At 45.4% G+C, this 19,886-nt stretch overlaps 1 protein-coding gene and 1 long non-coding RNA gene across 4 annotated transcripts in view; one reads left to right on the top strand and one right to left on the bottom strand.

Moving 5' to 3' along the window:
• The window catches only part of GNAO1 (G protein subunit alpha o1), a 167,437-nt gene extending 151,066 nt beyond the window's left edge, over positions 1 to 16,371 (bottom strand). For 2 of the 3 annotated variants that reach the window (XM_025370371.1, XM_025370373.1), the window contains exons 1-2: positions 15,299 to 16,371; positions 15,037 to 15,079 (exon numbers count right to left, since the gene is read on the bottom strand). In XM_025370371.1, the coding sequence (XP_025226156.1) occupies positions 15,037 to 15,079; positions 15,299 to 15,416 (161 nt within the window). In that variant the 5' untranslated portion in view covers positions 15,417 to 16,371. The remainder of the gene's footprint in view (positions 1 to 15,036; positions 15,080 to 15,298) is intronic. The other variant, XM_025370372.1, reaches the window with a different exon arrangement.
• A 190-nt stretch (positions 16,372 to 16,561) lies between these two features.
• The window catches only part of LOC112614139, a 98,410-nt gene continuing 95,085 nt past the window's right edge, over positions 16,562 to 19,886 (top strand). The window contains exon 1 of the long non-coding RNA XR_003117043.1: positions 16,562 to 18,142. This is a non-coding gene — a long non-coding RNA (uncharacterized LOC112614139). The remainder of the gene's footprint in view (positions 18,143 to 19,886) is intronic.

Here is a 19,886-nt window from a genome sequence, read left to right as displayed (position 1 = left end):
AGAGGGTAGCCTTTGCACCTCAAGATAAGGAAAGACTTCTTCTTAAATAGTACACACACACACACACAAAAAACACCAACCAAAAAGAGCGAGACTGAAAGACATGACTACATTAAAAAAAGAGAAATATCTCTTCAGCACAAAACACCATTAACAAAGTGAAAAGACAAGCCAGGGAATGGGAGGTAATATTTGTAATGAAAACAAAAAACAAAAAGGACTAGTATTTAGAACATATAAAGAACACCTACAAATTAATAAGAAAATTACAACCTAATTTAAAAAGTGGCAAAAGAACAGGTCTACCTCACAAAAGAGGAAATCCAAATGTCCAATAAATATATGAAAAGCTGTTCAACCTCTTTAGCAATCCAGACTATGTAAAATAAAACCACAATGAGATCTACTACTTGCCTATTGGTTTGGTAAAAATGAAAAAATCTGACAGTACCAAATATTGGCAAGAATTTATAACAACAGAAATTATTTCTGCTACTGTGAGTATAAAAATGGAATTACCACTTTGGAAAACACTGTATATTATCTAATGCAGTTGAAGATTCCCAGCAATTCCTCTTCAAAGAACCCTTCACAAATGCATGTGCCCCAGAATACACATACATACACACACACACACACACACACACACACTGATAGCAGCATCTTTTATAACTGCTCCAAACTCAAAATGACAAAATGCCACATCAGCAGTAGAATGGATAAATAAATTACAGTATAGTCACAGCTGGTCTGTAACAATGAATACTATATAGCAATGAAGTGAAGAATAATTAATAGTACATTCATGAATATCCACTAATATTTATGAATGCTATATAGAAAAATTAAAAATATTCATAAAATGAATACCATAGAACACTATGTAGCAATGAAAATCAACTCCAGTTACATACAACTGGGATATTATGAATGTAATACTGAAGGAAAGATACAAATAGCATGATTCCAATTATATCAAAACCAGGCAAAACTAGACTAAATGATCAGAGGATGCATATGTAGGTGGTAAACTCTAAAGAAAGGCAAGGACGCATGAAACTTACCACGAAAGTTAAGGTAGTAAGGAGTGAGGCAGGGAGCTGTGATCAAAAAGGGATATTTAGAGACATTCTTGGGCACTAGCAATGTCCTACTTTTTTACCTGGTGATGGTTACCGGAGCACTTGCTTTTTAAAAGTCCATAAAACATACAAGATTAATGTACATTCTGCATGTATATTGATCTGCATCACAACAAAAATGTTTCTTTTAAAGACAGTGTCAACGTTACCTCCTCTAGGAAGTCTTCCCAGACCCCACACTGAGGTAGGTGCTCCCTCACCATTCTGCTTTATTAACTGTAAGAGCAGAGGTGGAGCCTATTTTAACTCACTATTATATCCTGTGTCCCCAACAGTGTTGAACATATGGTGAGTGCTTAATAAATATTTGCTGAATAATCAACAATTGAATTTAAGCATCTGAGTTGGTAAAAAGTAGTTAGCCCTGGACCAATTAATTGATAACAACTAAGAATGTTCTGAGTGGTATGATGGAAAAAGAAACACACCTAGAATCAGAAAAACTAGGCTTTAGTTCTACCATGTACTGGCCACATCACCTTAAATAAATCATGTTTTCTCTGATAGCAAAAATGATACAAATAGCTACCACTTAGGGAATTTCAATTATCTGCTACCTGCTTTTAGCTGTGTTATCTCGTTTACTCCTCACAGTGTATCTGCAGTGTGTTTATTTATTTTTTATATTTTGGTGTTTTCTTAACAATCAGGAAACTGAGGTTCAGAGAGACTGAATAATTTTCCCACATCACACTGATAGCCAACAAATGGCAAAGCCAGAATCTCCAAAGTTCATGCTTCTTTCACACTGCTATACTGACTTATTTTTGCCTCAGTTTCTTCATCTGTAAAATGGGAACATGGTAACATATGTGCAGCCTGATGTTGCAAGGCTCAAAGGAGATCATGAATTGCTTGCAAATGTTAAAGACTACTTAAATGTAAGGAGAGTAATACGTAATAAGCATCTCCCATGGGCCCACACAAAAGAAGCAGATGGTTTCTATCCACATTGAGGTTTCAAACCAGTTTTTAAGGAAAAGCTAGGTAAACAGGAAAACTAGGAACACATATCAATAAGCTGATGTAAGGAAGCCACTAGGAACAGCACATAACACAGGCTGAATTGTAAGAACAGCATTGAGGGGGCGTATGGCTTGGACTGTGCAACCGTCCCTGTTTCCAGGCTTGCTCCCTGCCATGTACCCTCCACAGGGCGGCCAGAGGGATTCTGTTAAGTCTCACTGCAATTCTTTTATTTGATTAAAAAATATGTATTTTATAAGTCAGGTTTACTGAAGTATAATTTACTTAGAGTAAAATTCAATCTTTTTAGGTATACAGTTTTGATGACTTTTGATAAACACACACAGTGGTATAACCACCACCACAATTAAGAGAGAAAATATTTACATCACCCACAAAAGTTCCCTTGTGCCCCTCTGCAAGCTCCATCCACACCCAATTCCCTGGAAACCACTGATGTAATTTCCATCCCTGTGGTTTTGCCTTTTCCAGGATGCAGAGGTATCTTTTAATGCATAAGTCAGGTCAAGCTGTCAATCTCCCATGGCATTCAAAATGAAACCCAGATGTCTCTCCATAGCCAACAGGCCTTCCCTGCACATTGGCTTCTAACTGCTTTTTTTTTTTTTTTTTTTTTTTTTTTTTTTTTTTTGAGACAGTCTCACACTGTCGCCCAGGTTGGAGTGCAATGGTGTGATCTTGGCTCACTGCAACCTCTGCCTCCCGAGTTCAAGCGATTCTCCTGCCTCAGCCTCCCGAGTAGCTGGGATTACAGGCACCCACCACCATGCCCGGCTAATTTTTTGTATTTTTAGTAGAGATGGGGTTTCACCGTGTTACTCAGGATGGTCTCGATCTTCTGACCTCATGATCCGCCCGCCTCAGCCTCCCAAAGTGCTGGGATTACAGGCATGAGCCACTGCGCCTGGCCCTAACTGCCTCCTTAACCTCATTGTGTGCTATTTTTCCTTCTCTGTGGTCTAGAGCTCCACTGGCCTTCTTTCTGCTCATTTCTGTGCCAGGGCCTTGCATCTGCTGTTCCCTTTTCCTCAGATCTTTCCTGACCTGCCTTTTTACCCCTCATCTCCCTCAATCCCTCTCCATTATTTAATCCCAGTTTCCTCCTTTAGAACACATATGACTATATGAAATGATCTTTGCCTTCAATTATTCCTGTACTATCTTCCTTCTCTAAAACTGTAAGGTCATTGAGGCAGGGAGCTTGTCTATCTTAGTAAAGGATCTATTCCTAGAAACTGAGAAAGTGCCAAAGGTTGGTCTTCCAATGGCCTTCACAGAATGAACAAACACGCACCAAAGAAGACAGGGAATAGCGAGGGCCATGTGGTTGAAATTCTAAGGAAAGGATTCAAAGAAGAAACAGGCCCTCCATAGCACATGGGGAATTAAGAGTAGGAAGAATGGCCACAGCTCAGAACTAGGTTGTCCACGTATCCCCATTCTACCATCCCTTCCCCAAGGTCCTCCCACCAATGAGGCCACGGAGTACCAGGGAGATAGAGTGGGTGCCTCTCCTGCCCTTGCCCCCTGTTGCCCTCAGGCTTATCCATCTCCTAAGGCATGGGTCCCTCCAGCTCTTGTTGTTTGCCCTGGCTGGAACTCCTGCACACAGCCAGCTCAGATTACAGCCTTCCTTCTTTTTTCCACGTGAATTCAAAAAGAGGGGAACCCCAGGAGTTGTTTTGTCTTTGTACTGTGGAACCACCTTCAGCATTTCTCTCTGTGGAAGAGCATCAAACCATCCGGGTCTTGTAACCCTGACAGTATTACAGGACAAATTCCTACCTCACAGGGCCCCACATTCTCAGTGGAGAGTACACGTGGACACTACATGCACTGGTGTCCAGAATTCCCTGAGCTGATGTCCCAGTTTTCTTTCTCAATTAGCACTAGAGTTCTGAAAGCTTAATTTTTTTTTATAATTTATTATGTCAGTTGGGGGTGGCCAAGGGAGAAGGAAGGGAATTCCTTTGCCACAAGAACATCTGTTTTGCTGGGCAGGAAGATACAAATTATGACCTCAAGACTTTAGTAGAAGCTTATAGATCACGCAATCCAGTTTCCCAATTTTATATGTGAGGATACTAAGTCCTAAGGAAGTTAAGGAACTTGCCTGGGGACCATCAAGCTAAATAACAGAAACAGAGCTGGGATGAGAACTTGGATTCTTGACTCCCAGTCCAGACCTATTTCTACCATAAAAATTCTTTAAGTTTGGCTTTTATCCCTCTCCCTCCACAGAAACTGCACTTTTAAAGGCCCTCGATAGCTTTAAATACAATGGTCTTTCTTCAGAACTTATCTAACTTGGCAATGCCAAGAAACAGAACCCTGCTCGCCACCCAGAATTCCTGAAGCATATTCCCTTCCTGGGGATCCACTGTGGCAGGGTGCTCTGGGTTTGCCTCCTGCTTCTCTGCTCTCTGGCTCCTTTTGCCAGTTGGAGCTACCTGTGGGTCTACTGAAGGTAGGTTCCCTTCCTCACTGCCACAGTGGTGCACCCCTTCCCTGGGCCCTCCCTCTCCTGGCCATCTGCATGTTCACCCCAGGGATATCACATCCACTCTCACGGCCTGACCACAAGGGCAGCTAAGCCCACTTTTCCTTCTAGCCCAGATCTCTCTTCTAAATGCCAGAACTACCTCCCAAGCAAACAACTGAACATTTCCTGTTACCCTGTAAGGACCTGAAATTCATGCTTATGGGTTCATCTGCCATCTTCTCTCTCTGCTACCTCTTCCCTGCTCCTGTGTTTCCTCACAGGTTCAAAATGGGGAGGACTTCTCTGATATACTCTCTTCTTCTCATGTTCATTCAACTAGACACTAGGGGTCATCTCTCCTGAGCTCAACTTCCTGTCCTCATCATTATATCCTAGAATTTCTCTGCAAACTTCCCATCCTTACTGCCCTCCTGTCTGTCTTAAGGAAGGAGATGCACATTCATGTCAAGATCAAGCTACCCATCCCCTAAGGGCTTGTGTTCCTTCTACCACTTCCTCCTTCCTATACCTTCAACTTTTCCATTCATCTGTAAAATGGAATTGATGGAATTCATCAGGGCTCTGGACAACTTCTCAATGGATCCAACTACTCCCATGTTAGCCAAATGAACTATAAAAGCAAAACCCTCCCAGGACCCCACACTTGCTCTCTCCCTCCCTACCTCTCACCCCTTTTTTTTCTGTAGCCCACGTTTCTTTTGGGCCGGGAGGGAGGTCCTCCATGGATTTCCTCAATCCCATACATTTCTTAACTCCACTGCAATTTGGCTTTTCTCCCACCAGCCTATTGAAACTGCTCTTGCCAAGGTCACCAACAACTTGCCAGATTCAATGGACACCTGCCAATCTTCATCTTATTGGTCTACTGCAATATCTGACTCAACTAACCACTTCCTGCCCTTGAAAGTCTTCTCTTCCTTGGCTTTCATGATGCTACTTTGCCTTGGGTTTTCTTTTTCATCTCTCAGATCACCCCTTCTCATTTCCCCTCACAGGTTCCTCTTCCTAAATTATTCTCATTTCCTGGAGCTGGAACATGTCTGTGACGGGAGACACATCCGTGCCTTCTCTCTCCTTCTCACTCAGCCTACTAAGGTTACCAACTTCTATGGCTCTCACCACTCAAAAGCACCACAGAATTTCAAATTGACCCCTCTCCCTAGGTGTGTCCTATCTAAACCACCATCAGGATCTCCACTCGGATGATCCACAAGAATCACCAACATGACCAAATGTAGTCATCACTTTTCTCCCCAAGTTTTCTCTCTTCCTCCTGCATTTTTCTATCTCAGGGAATGGTACTACCATCTACCAGTAGTCCAAACCAGGAATCCTGGAATCATTTTTGTCCATACTCATTAAAATTTATCTCCTTCTCAATGCTCTTCCAACTGATCAACAAATAAATTCAATTACTCCACTGCCCAAATATCTCTTGAATCTGTTTCCTTTCCCCACCCACACTACTACTGCTTTAACTTAGTTCTTAATCTTTTTCCCAAATGGGTCACAGAAGTAACTTTCCATCTGGTCTCCCAACCTCCAGAGCTGATCCTCTCCAGTCTACACAGGTGATCTAATGCCAGCCCTTAGGTGGCATCTCATTATCTTCAGAATAAAATCCAAAGTCCTTAGCACAATAGATAAGGCCTTTCATGATCTGGTTTCTGTCCCATCTTTCATTCCTCATTTCTCAACACTCCTTTTACATATTTTGTTCTAGTCAAATCAAACTATTTTACACTTCTAGCATGTTCCATGTGGTGACATCTTAATGCCTTTACACATGCCAGTCCCTCTGCCTGGCATTCCTTTTTTTCGACCTGCTGAACTACCACTTATTTTAAAGGCTCAGTTCTCATGCCACTTTCTCTCGTCTGTCTTCCTTGAACTGCCTGCCTAGAGAAGGTGCCTTCTGTTTTACCACAGCACACTGTGCATACAGACATCGTGGCCCTTCCTACCCTGAAGTGCAAGACTCTTTTACATGTAGCTCCCTCCAGACCATGAGTTCCTTCAGGACAAGGACTGAGGTGTTCCTCTGTACTTCCATGACACTGTGTGTATGCTACCCACAAAGTAGGCAATCATAAATGCTTATGGATGGACAGATGGATGGATCTCCTATCATCCTGTCTTTCCACAGTTCTCCAAGACACCTGCCTCCACCAAAGCCAGAGCCTTGTCTCTGTTATAATCTGAAAATGGCCCCTATTTTTGAGGCACTAATGGAAAATTACTTTAAGTCCCGTCCAGATGGTTGCTAGGGAATAATCTGGTATCCAAATCAATGTGATATATGATGACCATTACTACCACCTCCAGAAGGAACTCAGCACCAATTAGGCACTTTTATTCTCTCAGCCACTGACCTCAACCACGGCTGGCACCATCAACATCTGGGTGTGAAGTCCTAGACTGCCAGGTCTCTACTGCCCATACTGGTGGTGGTCTAGTAAGAAAGGTGTGGAGTTACAATGAAAAGAACACAGGCTTTGGAATTAGACAAATCATTGTCTGAATACAACCCTGTCACCTACTAAGCTGTGTGGCCTTGAGCAAGCCACCTTACTTCTTTGAACCTCACTGCCTCATCTGTAAAATGGAATTGATGACTATATTTGCTCACATGTTGACAAACAAATGAATATAATAGACTGAAAATGATGAACACTTTCCATGGCCACCAAAAGCTTTCAATGTGATTATTTTGGTTTATAGAGAATAATAAGGTTCATTCCTCGTATACCTCATATTCTTCCTTTTCTTTAACTAACATTTATTAAGACCTCCTTTGTGCCAGGCATTGGGCATGCTGCTGTACTATGAGCAAAAATAAGTAACATCCTTGCTTCAGGTGACCCCAGGAACAATTTTAAAGCACGGACAAGCTATTCTCATAAGTAACAATATTCTACAGAAAACCTATCTGTTGGCTAAGACACAGGCAGAGAATCCAAGGTAAACTGTTAGCTATGAAATCCTAGCCTTAAGTATTAGTCTCCCTTTCTCTTTTCTCCATTCTACTTGCTTCTAGGATGGCTGACAAATCAAGAGAGTAGGGGGACCAAACTCAGGGCACCAACTATTAGCCTTGCAGGATTTTATTTTACTTTAATTTTTTGGTGCTATGAAAAGCACAATGTTTTTCCTCTCCTCTGTAAAGAAAATTAGAACTAAAGATGGCTCAGCAGATAAAAGCTGTGGGTGGTAAATACTCCCACTATTCCCCACCACCTTTCAGGCTTCTAAGTTTCTCTTTGCATTTACTGCATCTTAGAGCTGGAAACCTGAAAGAGCCCTGAGAAATTCTACAGTGTAAACCCGTATCCCAATTAACAGATGAACAAATTGAGGCCCAGGGTGGCCAAGTGATCTGCCCAAAGTTAAATGAGAGAGTGAATCAAAATTAAAATACAGTTCTCCTGATCCTCCCCTTTTACTAGTCTGCAAATCTCCCTGCTCCCTAGGTTTTAGGCACCTTAACCCAGGCAAGTTTCTTCATATGCAGCCAACCCTGGTGAATGCTAGGGCTGTCTCCACTTCTGGGCATCCTGGAAGCCACGGAAAAACCACTTCTCTTGTAATGTTACTGGCTCTCTCCTCCCAGAAACATCCTGTTTCTTACTAATGAGATACTTTCAGAACCTCCTCTTTGGTTTAAGAACCATGTCTGCATGAAAAGTTTGGTTAGAGGTGTTTTTCTCAAATTGACTCTCAGAACTACAAATTTCCTGGCTGACAAAGCTTCATGGCTGAGGTTGCTATTCTGCAATTAACTTACTCTTAAAAGAACTTTCATGGATACCCTACACCCCCACGGGATAAAACCATAACTCATGCTTTAATATTGAGAACATCAAGACCCTGAAAACGAAGGGAATTCCCAATTTCACACACTGTTGACAACAGGAAAGGAGTTTGGGGTATCCCTGGTCCAACTCTTTCAGAAAACTGAGCCTTCGGAGGCGCAGAGGCAGAGCTACTGACCTGGACTCCTCGTTCAGTGCTCTTTCCCACCCTTTGAAATGTCACCCCAGCCTCCTGGGCTGAAGCAGCTGTGCCATCAAAAATGTCACATTAGTTATGACAACACAGTTTGTTATATAACTGGTGCTGCAGAGCAGGCAAGGGGAAGAAGCCATGAGCATGAACCACAGCACCCCGCTTCTGCTTCTCAGGGCGGCTAAGTCCCACATACTTACTTGACAAGAGAACTCCATATGGGAAGGGAACACCCACTAATCAAAGGAATAAAAACTAGAGCTAACATTTTTATAATGATTTCCACATTCTAGACACTACTCAAAGCACATTTCATCATTTCATATTTTAACTCATTTCATGCTCACCACAATCCTATTATTTTCATTATCAGTCCCATTTTACAGTAAGGAAGCTGAAGCACCAAACGTTATGTGCCTTGTCTAAGGTCACATATTTAGTTATCAGTAGAGCCAAGATTTGAAGCCAGGCAGCCTGTTTGCAAAGTCTATGCTGTTAACCACCTCTCAATTTTAGAGAAGCATGCTAAACTGATTCTCTAAACACAAGAAACTACCTATTTCTCTGAATCAGTGAACAGGCCACTGCTCTCTCCTCTCCTTCCCCCCAGTGCTAATCACGGATCTGTCGGACAGATTCCTTTCTACCAGTACTGTGTGTGAATGACAGGGATGGAAGAAAATAAGAATGTGACACAGATTTGAAGAAATTCTTAGGATGGAGTTCATTTGAGATCTTCAAGCTTTTTATGATGATGCAATCAGTAAGAAAGTGAGGTGAGTGCTGTTCTCATAGCATCTGCCACTTGTAAACCCACAAGTCTGTGGGTATGTACAAACAGGCACACTTTTTCTTTCTTCAGAATCAAAAGTTTTCTCTATTAGTGTCAATTCTGAGGGTAACTCTTTCCAAAATGTGTTTTTGGGTTTTTTTGCTTTTGTTTTTGGTTTTTTTTTTTTTTTCAGTTTGGAATCACCCCTTCACCAGTTTTTCTGTTGTCTTTCAGATCAAGATGTATTCTGGTGATAATGGTGTGTCTGGCTCCGTAAGAAATGTCAATGAAAACACTCTGGGAGGCAGCGAGTTGAGTCCCAGTATCCAGATGGGCTGAGCACATATCGGAAAAATAGGGCCTCATTCTACTCATATTAAATCTCCAGTGTTAACGGAGATAGGGTATTGTGAGTAGCTGAAAAACATGAGTGATCTTGTCCTATCTTTAGCAGATGTGGCATGTGAAGAAGCACAATAAAATCTGGGAGTTCCATGTGTTAAAAGAAACAAGACACACTCCCACTCTGAGCATTGTAAATCTAATCCAGCCCTGTTCGCACATAGAAGAGACGTTCTGCATTCTTTTCCAGCCATGTTGATTCTCATGAAGCTTCACCCATTTCATCTAATTGGAAACAACCCTTTCCAACAAGCATATAGGTTCTACTTTAGAATCCAATAGGTAACTGAGGCTCAAGAATTCCACAACTGACTCCCGAGGAGATCAGGTGGACCGTTTGCCACTCTTCTGGCAGGAAGGTCTGCTGGTATTTACAGCTCAGTGCACAGTAAGGAGGGAGACAGCACCATCCATCAGGAAAAGAGAACTCATCTGCTACTTGATCTGACATTCCGTTCACGCTCTTGCTGTCTCCGGAGAGCAAGGTGCATCCATTTGAATAAACATAGAGATGGGAAGAAGGGAGGGAGGCAAAGCAGCCATCGAGATGACTGCAGAAATAACAAGTCTACAAATGTAGAAGAGTGGTTCTCAGTGGAATACTACCCCAACGTGCGACCCTGCGGGCAAGTGTGGGAAATGTCCTTTTAGACGGCTGCACTTTCATGGAGTAATGGCTGCAGGTTGCTATTCACCTCCATTAATGCCTGTCATTTAGTAGGTGCTGAAGAGCATTGTGCTGAAAGAATGCAAGCTTGACCACTTCTCAGCCTTTTGGCTAAGATCAAGTGAAGGATGTAAGCTTGCCCTGAACCCATACCAAACAGTAGATACCCTAATTACAAAGTCAGGGTCAGCTGGGAGGAAAAAACCATCAGCTTTTTGGTGACAGGTGACCTTTTAAGACAGCCTTTCCTGACAGGGTAGGGTCTGTTCTCTGAATCACATCCCACTTGTCAGGCTGGAATATTTGTATGAGCAGTGACGTCTTCATCAGGCAAATTCTTAAATTTGTTTTAAAATGGCACTAAGCAGGTACTGTGGGAATGAACGCACAACCAAAGTGCTCGATGTTTATGGTGCCCGTTTTGGCAAAGACTAGCAGCTAGCATGCAATGCCTCATGGCCACCTTTGAACTCCCTTTCTAAAAATTCCACTTAATGCTCCAGAGACAGATAGCCTGAACTCAACATTACAGAAAACTCAACACCTCGAATGAGGGCAAATTGTGGCTCCCAGAGCAACTCCACTGTTCATTTTACATTTTCACCAGGTACATGGTCCAAGTGGGTGTCACTGTTTGTTCAGAACTGGGAAATCACTTAAAGTGATATTCTGTCAATTCTATACCTCATGAAATTACAACTCGTTAAGGGATTTCTTTGTAAGGGTTTGGTAATTAAATAAAATTGACAGTTCTTTAAAAAATTTCTGATTAGTCTGAATAACTCAGAGTCTTATTGATTGACTATAAAATGATGAGGCTGTATCACAGGTGAGGTCACGACCCCCTAACAAGCAAAATTATTTAAAATGCCATGCAAAAAAAGAGTCACTGGTTACTCACACATGGTATGTATAAAATTACATTTGTGCTATCTCAATTATCAGTTTATTTCTCAGTACTGAAATGTTTTGGATTGTCTGACAGAGCTCCCTCACACGAATTCACAGTCACACACACAAGGGGGAAAAAAACCCCAAAACACTATTGTTCAAATAAAAATTTTAATGTAAGTACTGAGAATCAGGCTTTTCAAATGACACTCTAAAACTGTGGTATCTCTTAAGCAGATGCACATTTCCCCTTACAACACGTATCAAGCAGAAGAACTTTATGTCAGTATCTCTGCAATGTTCCTAGGCTGATGAAGATGTTACCCCTTTGTTCTAAATAGCAACTGCCAGCCGGTCCTTTATCATTTAACCTCAGTTACTATGGGAATATACAGAAGCCTGTTTCTTCTAATTAGCACACCACAACAAGGATGAGAACATAGGCTCAATGGAATGACTCTTTACTCTTCTGGAAATGCTAAATAAAAGAAGTTTTATTCAGTGATGTCTGAATATCCATATTCTTCCTCTCTATCCAATGTGCTGAGCTCTTAAGACTACAGCCCCCCATTAGGAAATCATTGGGTTATCATAGGGTATAACCTAAAGAGGGCTCTCTGTTGAATGTCATCTGTCCAGGTGAAACAACACAGCTTCCTAATTAACCAGTACATATGGCCTGATAGGTTGGTCACCAATCGTACTGCACAAGGAAGTTGGAAACTGCTTTCTATAAATGCCACCTAGATTTTCGGGCCTGGCACCATCCACAGAATTCTCCTGACTTAAAGTGACTCTCGGTCAAGTGGCCATCTCAAAAACCATATCTGCAAGGGAGGACTCAAAAAAATTTGTTACTAGGATACAGTGACACCAATCCCACATTTTGTGGTTAATAAAACAAGTCCTGCATTCAGCTTGGCACAAGGCCCTGATCTGATGTATTTCAAGCCAAGCTGGAGGGCTCACAGGGAAAGCTGCCATTCATGAATGCTTCAGGAGGACAGGACGCCAGGGTCCCTTGTGCCAAACAGGGACCAGAAACCTTTGTGATGGATCTTTTGAACAGACCTACCCTACTTCCTAAAGAGAGCTGGTGTATTGTGCTTTTAAAAAAAAATTGTTTTACCTACAAAATCTGTTTTTCCTGACATTTTTCTTGAAAAAGCTGTCCTGTAAGGGTGAAAAAAAAAAAAAAAAAAAAAAAAAAAGAAGTAAAGGGAAAAAAAAGAAGTGCTCTGACTTCTGATTTAACAATCTCAAACATCACTCACTTCATTTTCCCCCCTCTTCTGTGTAACCAAATGCAAGACACATAGGACTTTCCTGGGGAAGTCTACATCCAGCCTTCATTTAAGATTTCCTGCCCAGTACATAATCAGGAATTTTCATCCTAAAGTGGCACACCTATTTCCTCAGAGCGCTCAGCTCTCTTTGGATAAAAAAAGGCAAGGCACCCCTTTGGGGGATTCAGTATATATTTTTAAACTTCTCATTAAATCAACCTAATTTATGGGGCATGTTTAGCGAAGGCAGTTGCTTTGGCGGATGCAAAGTTAATTTGCAGACTCTGGCCTGTGCCCCTCCTTCCTCCCCTCCTGCGCCCTCCCCTCCCCCGAGCATTTCCGAATGCTTTCGACCCCCTCCGAAGCGGCTCGGCTCTCTCCGCCAGGACACCGACTCGGCTCCGAACACCGCCGACTCCCTTCGAGCCCCGCGCCCAGTCCGCACCGAGCCTAGCCGAGCGTCGCCGAACTGAGCCCCATCGACTTTTCCGGCCTCGGCTGGGCGCTGTCCACCACTTGCAACGCCTGAAACCTCATCCAGCTCAGGTGGCTGGGGCTTCTACCGGGCTCTGAGTCAGCCACTGCTGATTACAGACTTCTGAAGTTTTAAAACGTCCCCCCTCGAGAGAAAGGGGTGGCGCGGCTTGCATTTACAGATCTGCAAGGGCTCCAGACAGATGCAACATGCACCTTGTTGCAAAGAGCAATTCCCGAGGCCCCGCCTCCCCATCAATTTGGGTTGCACAAGCTCAAGAGAAGCCCCAAGCTAAATTACCCTTGGCTCAGAAGGGTGCGGCGAGCCGAGGGGGCCTCTGCGAAGAAAGCCCCAGGGAGCTCTCGAACAAAAATAAGAACATGTCAAGCAGATGGGAAAATTGTCTCCGAGTCGCTACTCCCTACCATCATGGCGCCGCCTAGAACCCGCTTGTCATGCCTGTTACACATGCAAGATTTTCTGCATCTTGGTTCTGAAACCGCAAGCGTGCTTCGTCTCCCACTCCCATTCCCACCTTCCCACGAAAGGGGTTTTTATTTTCCATTGTTTCCCTACGCGATGCAATTACTTCGGGTATTCTGTCAAGTTGAAAAATAATCATTTTTGTTTACTGCACAGCAACCCCTAATTAGGAGCTATGTGTGCACGAAGGTGTCACAGCAAAGCGACGTGGAATCTTCGCTAAACGGTCTTAACGAACTCTCCGTCTCGAACTGACAGGCCAACGGAAGTTGGAGGCCCGGAGGGCGCACACCCCTTCGCTGCCGGCCACCCCCTCCCCAAGCAAAGCTGCCTGTGGGCTCACCAGGAACTGCCGAGTGGATAGCGCAAGAAGCGAGCCTGCAAGTGGAAAGGAGGGGCAAGGCTCCTTATTGAGAAAGTGTGGAAGGGAAGGAATATCCCATTTTGTTTTAATTTTCAACCATCACTCAAATCCACCCCCAGTTAATTAGGAGGGGAAACTGATAGCTAAGGCAGAAGGGGGCGGCGGCAAGTGGGGCCTGAAATCCGCATTGTGGGTAGATTACATGGAACACGGCCTATGCAGAGTGTAAAAAAATACATTGATAAAGGCCACGGAGCGAACGAAAACTGCGGGTGTCAGGACAGCAATGCTGGGAGGGTGGGGAGGAGAGGAGCTGGGAGCAGTAAGGGGCGGACATTCAGCCTCACAGGCAGCTTCCCTCCCCCTTCCACCTCTACCTTGGATAAAACTGTGCCCGTCACGTACGCTTGGAAACCCACTTCTTCCCCTAGCACACGACCCCTCCCCTAACCCTTTTTCTGGGGCCGGGACAGGGGGGTGCGAGGGGATATAGAAACCACAGCCTCCAATTCAGCACCAAATGCATGAACAGCAGACGCTTGATCCTCCACCCCAGTCTAGGGCTGGGTCCCCTCCATGTTAGCCAAGTTCAAAATCACTGCCCCAGGAGAAGAGCAGGGGAAGTGGGATTACGGACCTCGGGGGATACGGAGGTATGGAGGGAAGAGGAGAGAGAAATAGAGACAGAATGAAACAGAGACACAGACAGAAATGGAGGCAGTGAGACACAAAAAATATTCCACAAGCAAGAGTAATGATCATAATCATGCCAATAATGTGATGTTCTGATCAATATGGCGGACACTGTCATTCATACAACTACAGGCGCTCCCCTTCCCCCTCCCAAAAAACACCCACCCAGGAGTTGGGGTGGAGGACCCAGAACCAACGTAGGGAGTGGGGGAGGGGAGTCAAATATAGGGGTGTGTGTGTGTATGTGTGTGTGTGCACGAATTAAAAAACAGGCCTGGAGAGCAATGTGGAGTAAGCAAGGTAATAAAAACGATTTTAAAAATTACTCTTAATAAAAGTACAAATCCCAGTGCCACAGGGACTTACTTCATCTGCTTCACAATGGTGCTTTTTCCTGATTCTCCAGCCCCTGTTGGGACACAGACAGTGGGGAAAAACTGGTGAGTGTCAGCTTAAGGGAACAGGGGGAGGGGGGACTAAGGCATGCGAGGGGGTGGGCGATCCTGGGCACATGGTGGTGCCAAACTGGGGACCAGGTCTCCCGGGCGCGGGTGGGGTGGGGGAGCTGGCGGCAGGGGGTGCGGAGTGGCCGGGGTCGGGGGATGGGGGTAGCAGCGGCGGTCCTTACCCAGCAGGAGTAATTTCACGTCTTTGGCGGCGCTGATGCCATCCTCTTTGAGGTTTTTCTCAATCGCCTTGCTCCGCTCGAGGGCGGCTCTCTCCTCTGCGCTCAGAGTACATCCCATGGTGGCCCCTTCCCTGCCACAGCCCGCACGACTCGGCTGGCACGGCTCCCCGGCTCGGAGCGCCCCCCACCCCCCCAGAGAGCAGAGCCTGGGCTCAAGGGGGGAAAATCACGATATCCTCTCCTGGGCTGGAAACAAAAATGTCGGGAAACCAGAACCCCCCAAAAAGACAGCCGCTAACAAGATTCCAGCAGCGGAGACTCGCGGCAGCTGGCGGGGGTCTGGGGTTGTCGAACCGAGTGTGGCCGGGGTCTGGGGCTCCGCAGCCGAGGGAGGAGGCGCCCGCGGGCCGAGGAGGCGCGGGCTGCAGGCACTGAGGCTTGTGCACGACCCAAAATAAATAAAATAATAGTCGAGGCTGGAGCCGCAGCCGGAGCCGACGGAGGGTGGGGTGGGGGGCAGGGTGGGTCCTGCTGCCGCGGCTGCCGGAGGAGGAGGAGGCGGCGGCGGAGGAGGAGGAGGTGGAGGAGGCGGCGGCGGCGGCGCGGGATGTGGAGGGAGTGAGTTAGGGGGTGCTGCTAGTGCATGTGCATCGCCGCTCTTCAGCCGTCGGTGCGTCCGCGGCGCCTTCGCCGACCCCCGCGCGCAGGGCAGGGCTGGGCAGGGGGCCGGGCCGGGGGGCAGGTCTCTAGCGGGAGGCGGCGTCGCTGTCTCCCAGAGCTCGCATCGCTCGGTGAGCCTACCGGAGAGAGAGGGAGAGCGCCAGGGAGCCGCGACCAGCCGGGAGCTCGAGGGAGAGGGAGAGAGAGAGAGGCAGGGAGGGAGGGGAAAAAAAATGGGAGAGCGAACGAGCGCGCGCGCGCCAGGGACCGGGCGGGGAGAGGAGGCGAGTGCAGCGCGCGAGTGCGCCAGCGGCTCTGCGCACCCGGCTCCGCCGGCCGCCCGCTGACGTCAGCAGGGCCGCGCGCCGGGCCCCCGGGACGGGAAAAGCGCGGGGCGGGGGAGGCGCGCGCGGGGGTTCGCGTCAGCCGTCGGCGGCGCGCACACGCGCTCGCGGAGCGGCCTGCCCCTCCCCACAGAGCCCTCCCAGCCCGCGGCTCCCTCGGGTGGGCGCGTGCGGGGCTGGCGGGGGCGGGGCGTGGGGCCGGGCGCGCGCCGGGGCGTCCCACCCCGCCTCCGCCCCCGCCCCCGCCCCACGCGCCGGCGGCGCGGACCTCCTTGTCAATGGGAGCGCGGGACCGGGCTGCCGGCACGGCGGTCAGGTGGGCCCCCCAGCTCGCTGCCGGCGCGGCCTCTGTCCCTCTCCGGCCGGCTCTCCATCTTGTCGCCCGCAGCCCGCCTTGTCAGTGGCTCTGCAGCCGCTGGGGCCGCAGAGCCGAGGCCGGGTTACCTCAGGAAACGCGATGTGGTAGTGGGTCGGAATAAACCCTCCCGCCCCAGAATTCGCCTTGGGGGCATGAGGACAGATTCGGCCTTTTCGCTTCCTGTGTCCACATTTATTGAGCACTTAGTATGTGGGAGCCGAGGCTGTAAGGAGAGGAACGGAGCGGGCGGAGAAAAGCCAGGGCCTTTTCTCCGGGAGCCGCTGCCTCCAGGGCCATCGCCGACCCTGCTCCGAGATCCCAGTCGCCGGTCTCCGTGCAGGAGGGCTGCCCACCCTTGGGGAGGCCTGGGTGCCCTGAGCGGAGGGACAGGGCTTCAAGTGACTGAGAGTTTCCAGCAAACCCCTGATCCCCGAGCAGTTTATTTTAAAAGCTTTTGCAAATGTTGGACGGTTTAGCTTGGTGGAGGCCGTCTTTGCACTAAATTCTCTTGTCCTCCCCCTTCGAAACACACAAAATGAATTTTGAATAGATTCTTGGATGAGAGATTTTCTTCCTTTTTTCATCTTCTGAAACATTTTCCCCTCATTTCTTCTCAAAAACCCAGAAACCCGGGTCAGTTACTCGGTGTACAGCTAGTCAAATACTGAGAAAACCAGTCGATATTTGCCAAAGATTGGGCATGTTCTGGGTGGTCTCAGATTTTGAAGAAACAAATTTTTTACTGCACAAAATAGTTTTACAATCAGTTCCATCAGACAGCCCCAGGGGCTCTCCTAGGGAAAGGGGCCAATAGGCAAGGTTGCATGGGGATAAGAGAGGCAAGCGGCCAGTGGAAAACGTTTTTTTTTTTCCTAACAGTTGGGCATTTCTGTGGCTCTGAAAGCAAACTTGTTTGTTTCATTTCAACCATAGAAAAAAAACACTTCTGTTTTGGAAATGTAACCCAGCATAAAAATACATTTGCAATGGGGAAAAAGAAGGCAGTTTAGGGCCACCCAGAAGAAAATATTTTTTCCCCTGATTTTTTTTTTTAATTTGGTATTTCCCAGTGTGGGTTTGCCTCATTTTACAAATAGCTGCCTATGTCAAGTTGTGGGTATGTGATTTAAATATTTTAATTTGAATCACATTTTACATAGTCTAGGAAACTGACAAAGGAATCCTATAGAGAATTGTTTTCTAAAGTGAATAACTGCTTCTCTACCTACCCGCCCCCCTCATTCTTCTTTTCTGTGCGTGTTTTTTGGGGAATGTTAGGGGATAAATCTGGTTTGGCTTAACTAAAACGCAGCCTTTCAAATCCAAAACAGAGAGCTTAGGCACCCAACATTCTATAGAATGTGTTATTTCCTCAAGAGGTTGCTAGGAACAGTTATGTAGATCTACCAGGTGCAGGGAAGCACTCTACATCCTCACCCAGGTCCTGTATCCCTGCAAGACTGCATTGGAAAGACTGAAGAGGTAAGAATATAACTATTTCATTGCGAATGCTGGGTCACATTTCACGTTTCCGTGCTCTTTCTTTGAAGTAATTTTTAATTTAAAATCTTAGGCTCTTGGATTATTCGGGTTTGTATGGTTAAATGAAACTATCATTGACCTTAGGTATATTTATTTCTTCTTGGTATCAGAGCTAGTATGATGGAGGCACAAACCTGTTTTGTGTTTTTCTTTACTTATTAAGCACGTACCTACCACGTACAGGGTAACTGTTCTAGGGGCTATAGATGTTGTATTTCAGGTTTGTCTACTCAGTTTTCTTTTTCTGGGTCACTTTGCATCTTTATCGCTGGGCTTCGTAAAAGACTAATAATAATCCGCTTCATCTGTATAGTGCTTTACAGCTTACAGAGCACTTTTACAAAAATTATCTCATGTGATCCTCCCACATAAACCTCAGTTAAGCACATGGCGTGGGAAGCATCATGTCTGAGTGCAAAGAACCTGGACCATGAATACAGATCAACCTGGGTACCCATTTTATAGCTGAAGAAGCTGAGCCGCTAACTGTTTAGGGTCACGAACAGTTATTCTTCTTACTACTACCTGTAAGTAGTAAGCCAGTGCTCATTTCACATGTTTGTGGACTATCTGAGAAACAGCATGCTATATACACATATAAAGTGTGCTTCCTTGACTTACAGAAAGCGTACAACCCCAGAACCCACTCATATTCAGGTTCCCCCAGAGGACATGAGGATAAGAATCTCTCAGTTCTCTGTGAAGTATTAGTAATTAGATAATACCACAAGTGTTTAATTGTTCACAATTAATTCCTGTGGGAATGAGGAAATTACTATCCTAACATCAGCAGCGGGAGATGCTTAGACGAAAGACAGATTCCATTTGGTTTTATATGATCCTCAGAATTTTATTTCTCGGATTATTGCTGATGTCCAGAGAATAACTCTCCCTCCAACCTCAGCCATTCCCTTTGCTGCACACATATACCATTCAGCATATTTTTAATTTTAAAAATAGGTAATTAGAGTATTTTATATACTCTCTAAAATGAACAACAGTAGAACCTACATTAAGTTGCTTTTTTACTGCTTGTAACTCCTAGATCTCGAGGGCAATTCATTATATCAATGAGATTCCCCAGCTCTGACTTACAGAATGTGGGCTCTGATTAGGTAAACTGAATTCCCCTATTTGTTCCCTTTTGATACTTTACTTAAATACAAAATTACTTTGATTATTTAAATATGTATGCACTGGCACTCTACTATGTTTAATATATTGATTTAGACATGAAGACAGGTTGGGATGTCACGAGCTTGGAATCTTGAAATCTTGAAAGTTCTGGAATGTTTTCTCAAAACAGTTTACATTAGAGTTAGCTGGGGTGCTTGTTAAAAATTCAGTTATCCATCTTACTTTTACTAACTCAGACTCTTCAGCCGTTTGCATTGATAGCTACTCCCCAGGTGATTTTTCTGTGTACAAAGGGTTGGTCTTACACAGAATCCATATGTGCCAGTTAATTCTAAGAACTTACTTTCTTAAAGCCCAGATATCTCACATGTTTATAAATTCAACTTTTTTTTTTATGTTTACTAGTTTTTTTGTATTTCTGTCAAAGGGTATAAAAACTATGAAAATTACTCTTCCTTATGAATACTACTCTAACGGGAAGAAAATAAGTGAAAATATGTGGTTCATAACCTAAATGAAACTAAATATCTGGTGAGTTAGTCATTTT

Source organism: Theropithecus gelada, chromosome 20, assembly GCF_003255815.1.
Source record: "Theropithecus gelada isolate Dixy chromosome 20, Tgel_1.0, whole genome shotgun sequence".
NCBI lineage: Eukaryota > Metazoa > Chordata > Mammalia > Primates > Cercopithecidae > Theropithecus > Theropithecus gelada.
Note: the sequence above shows the minus strand (reverse complement) of the source record. Positions and strands in the feature narration are given on the sequence as shown.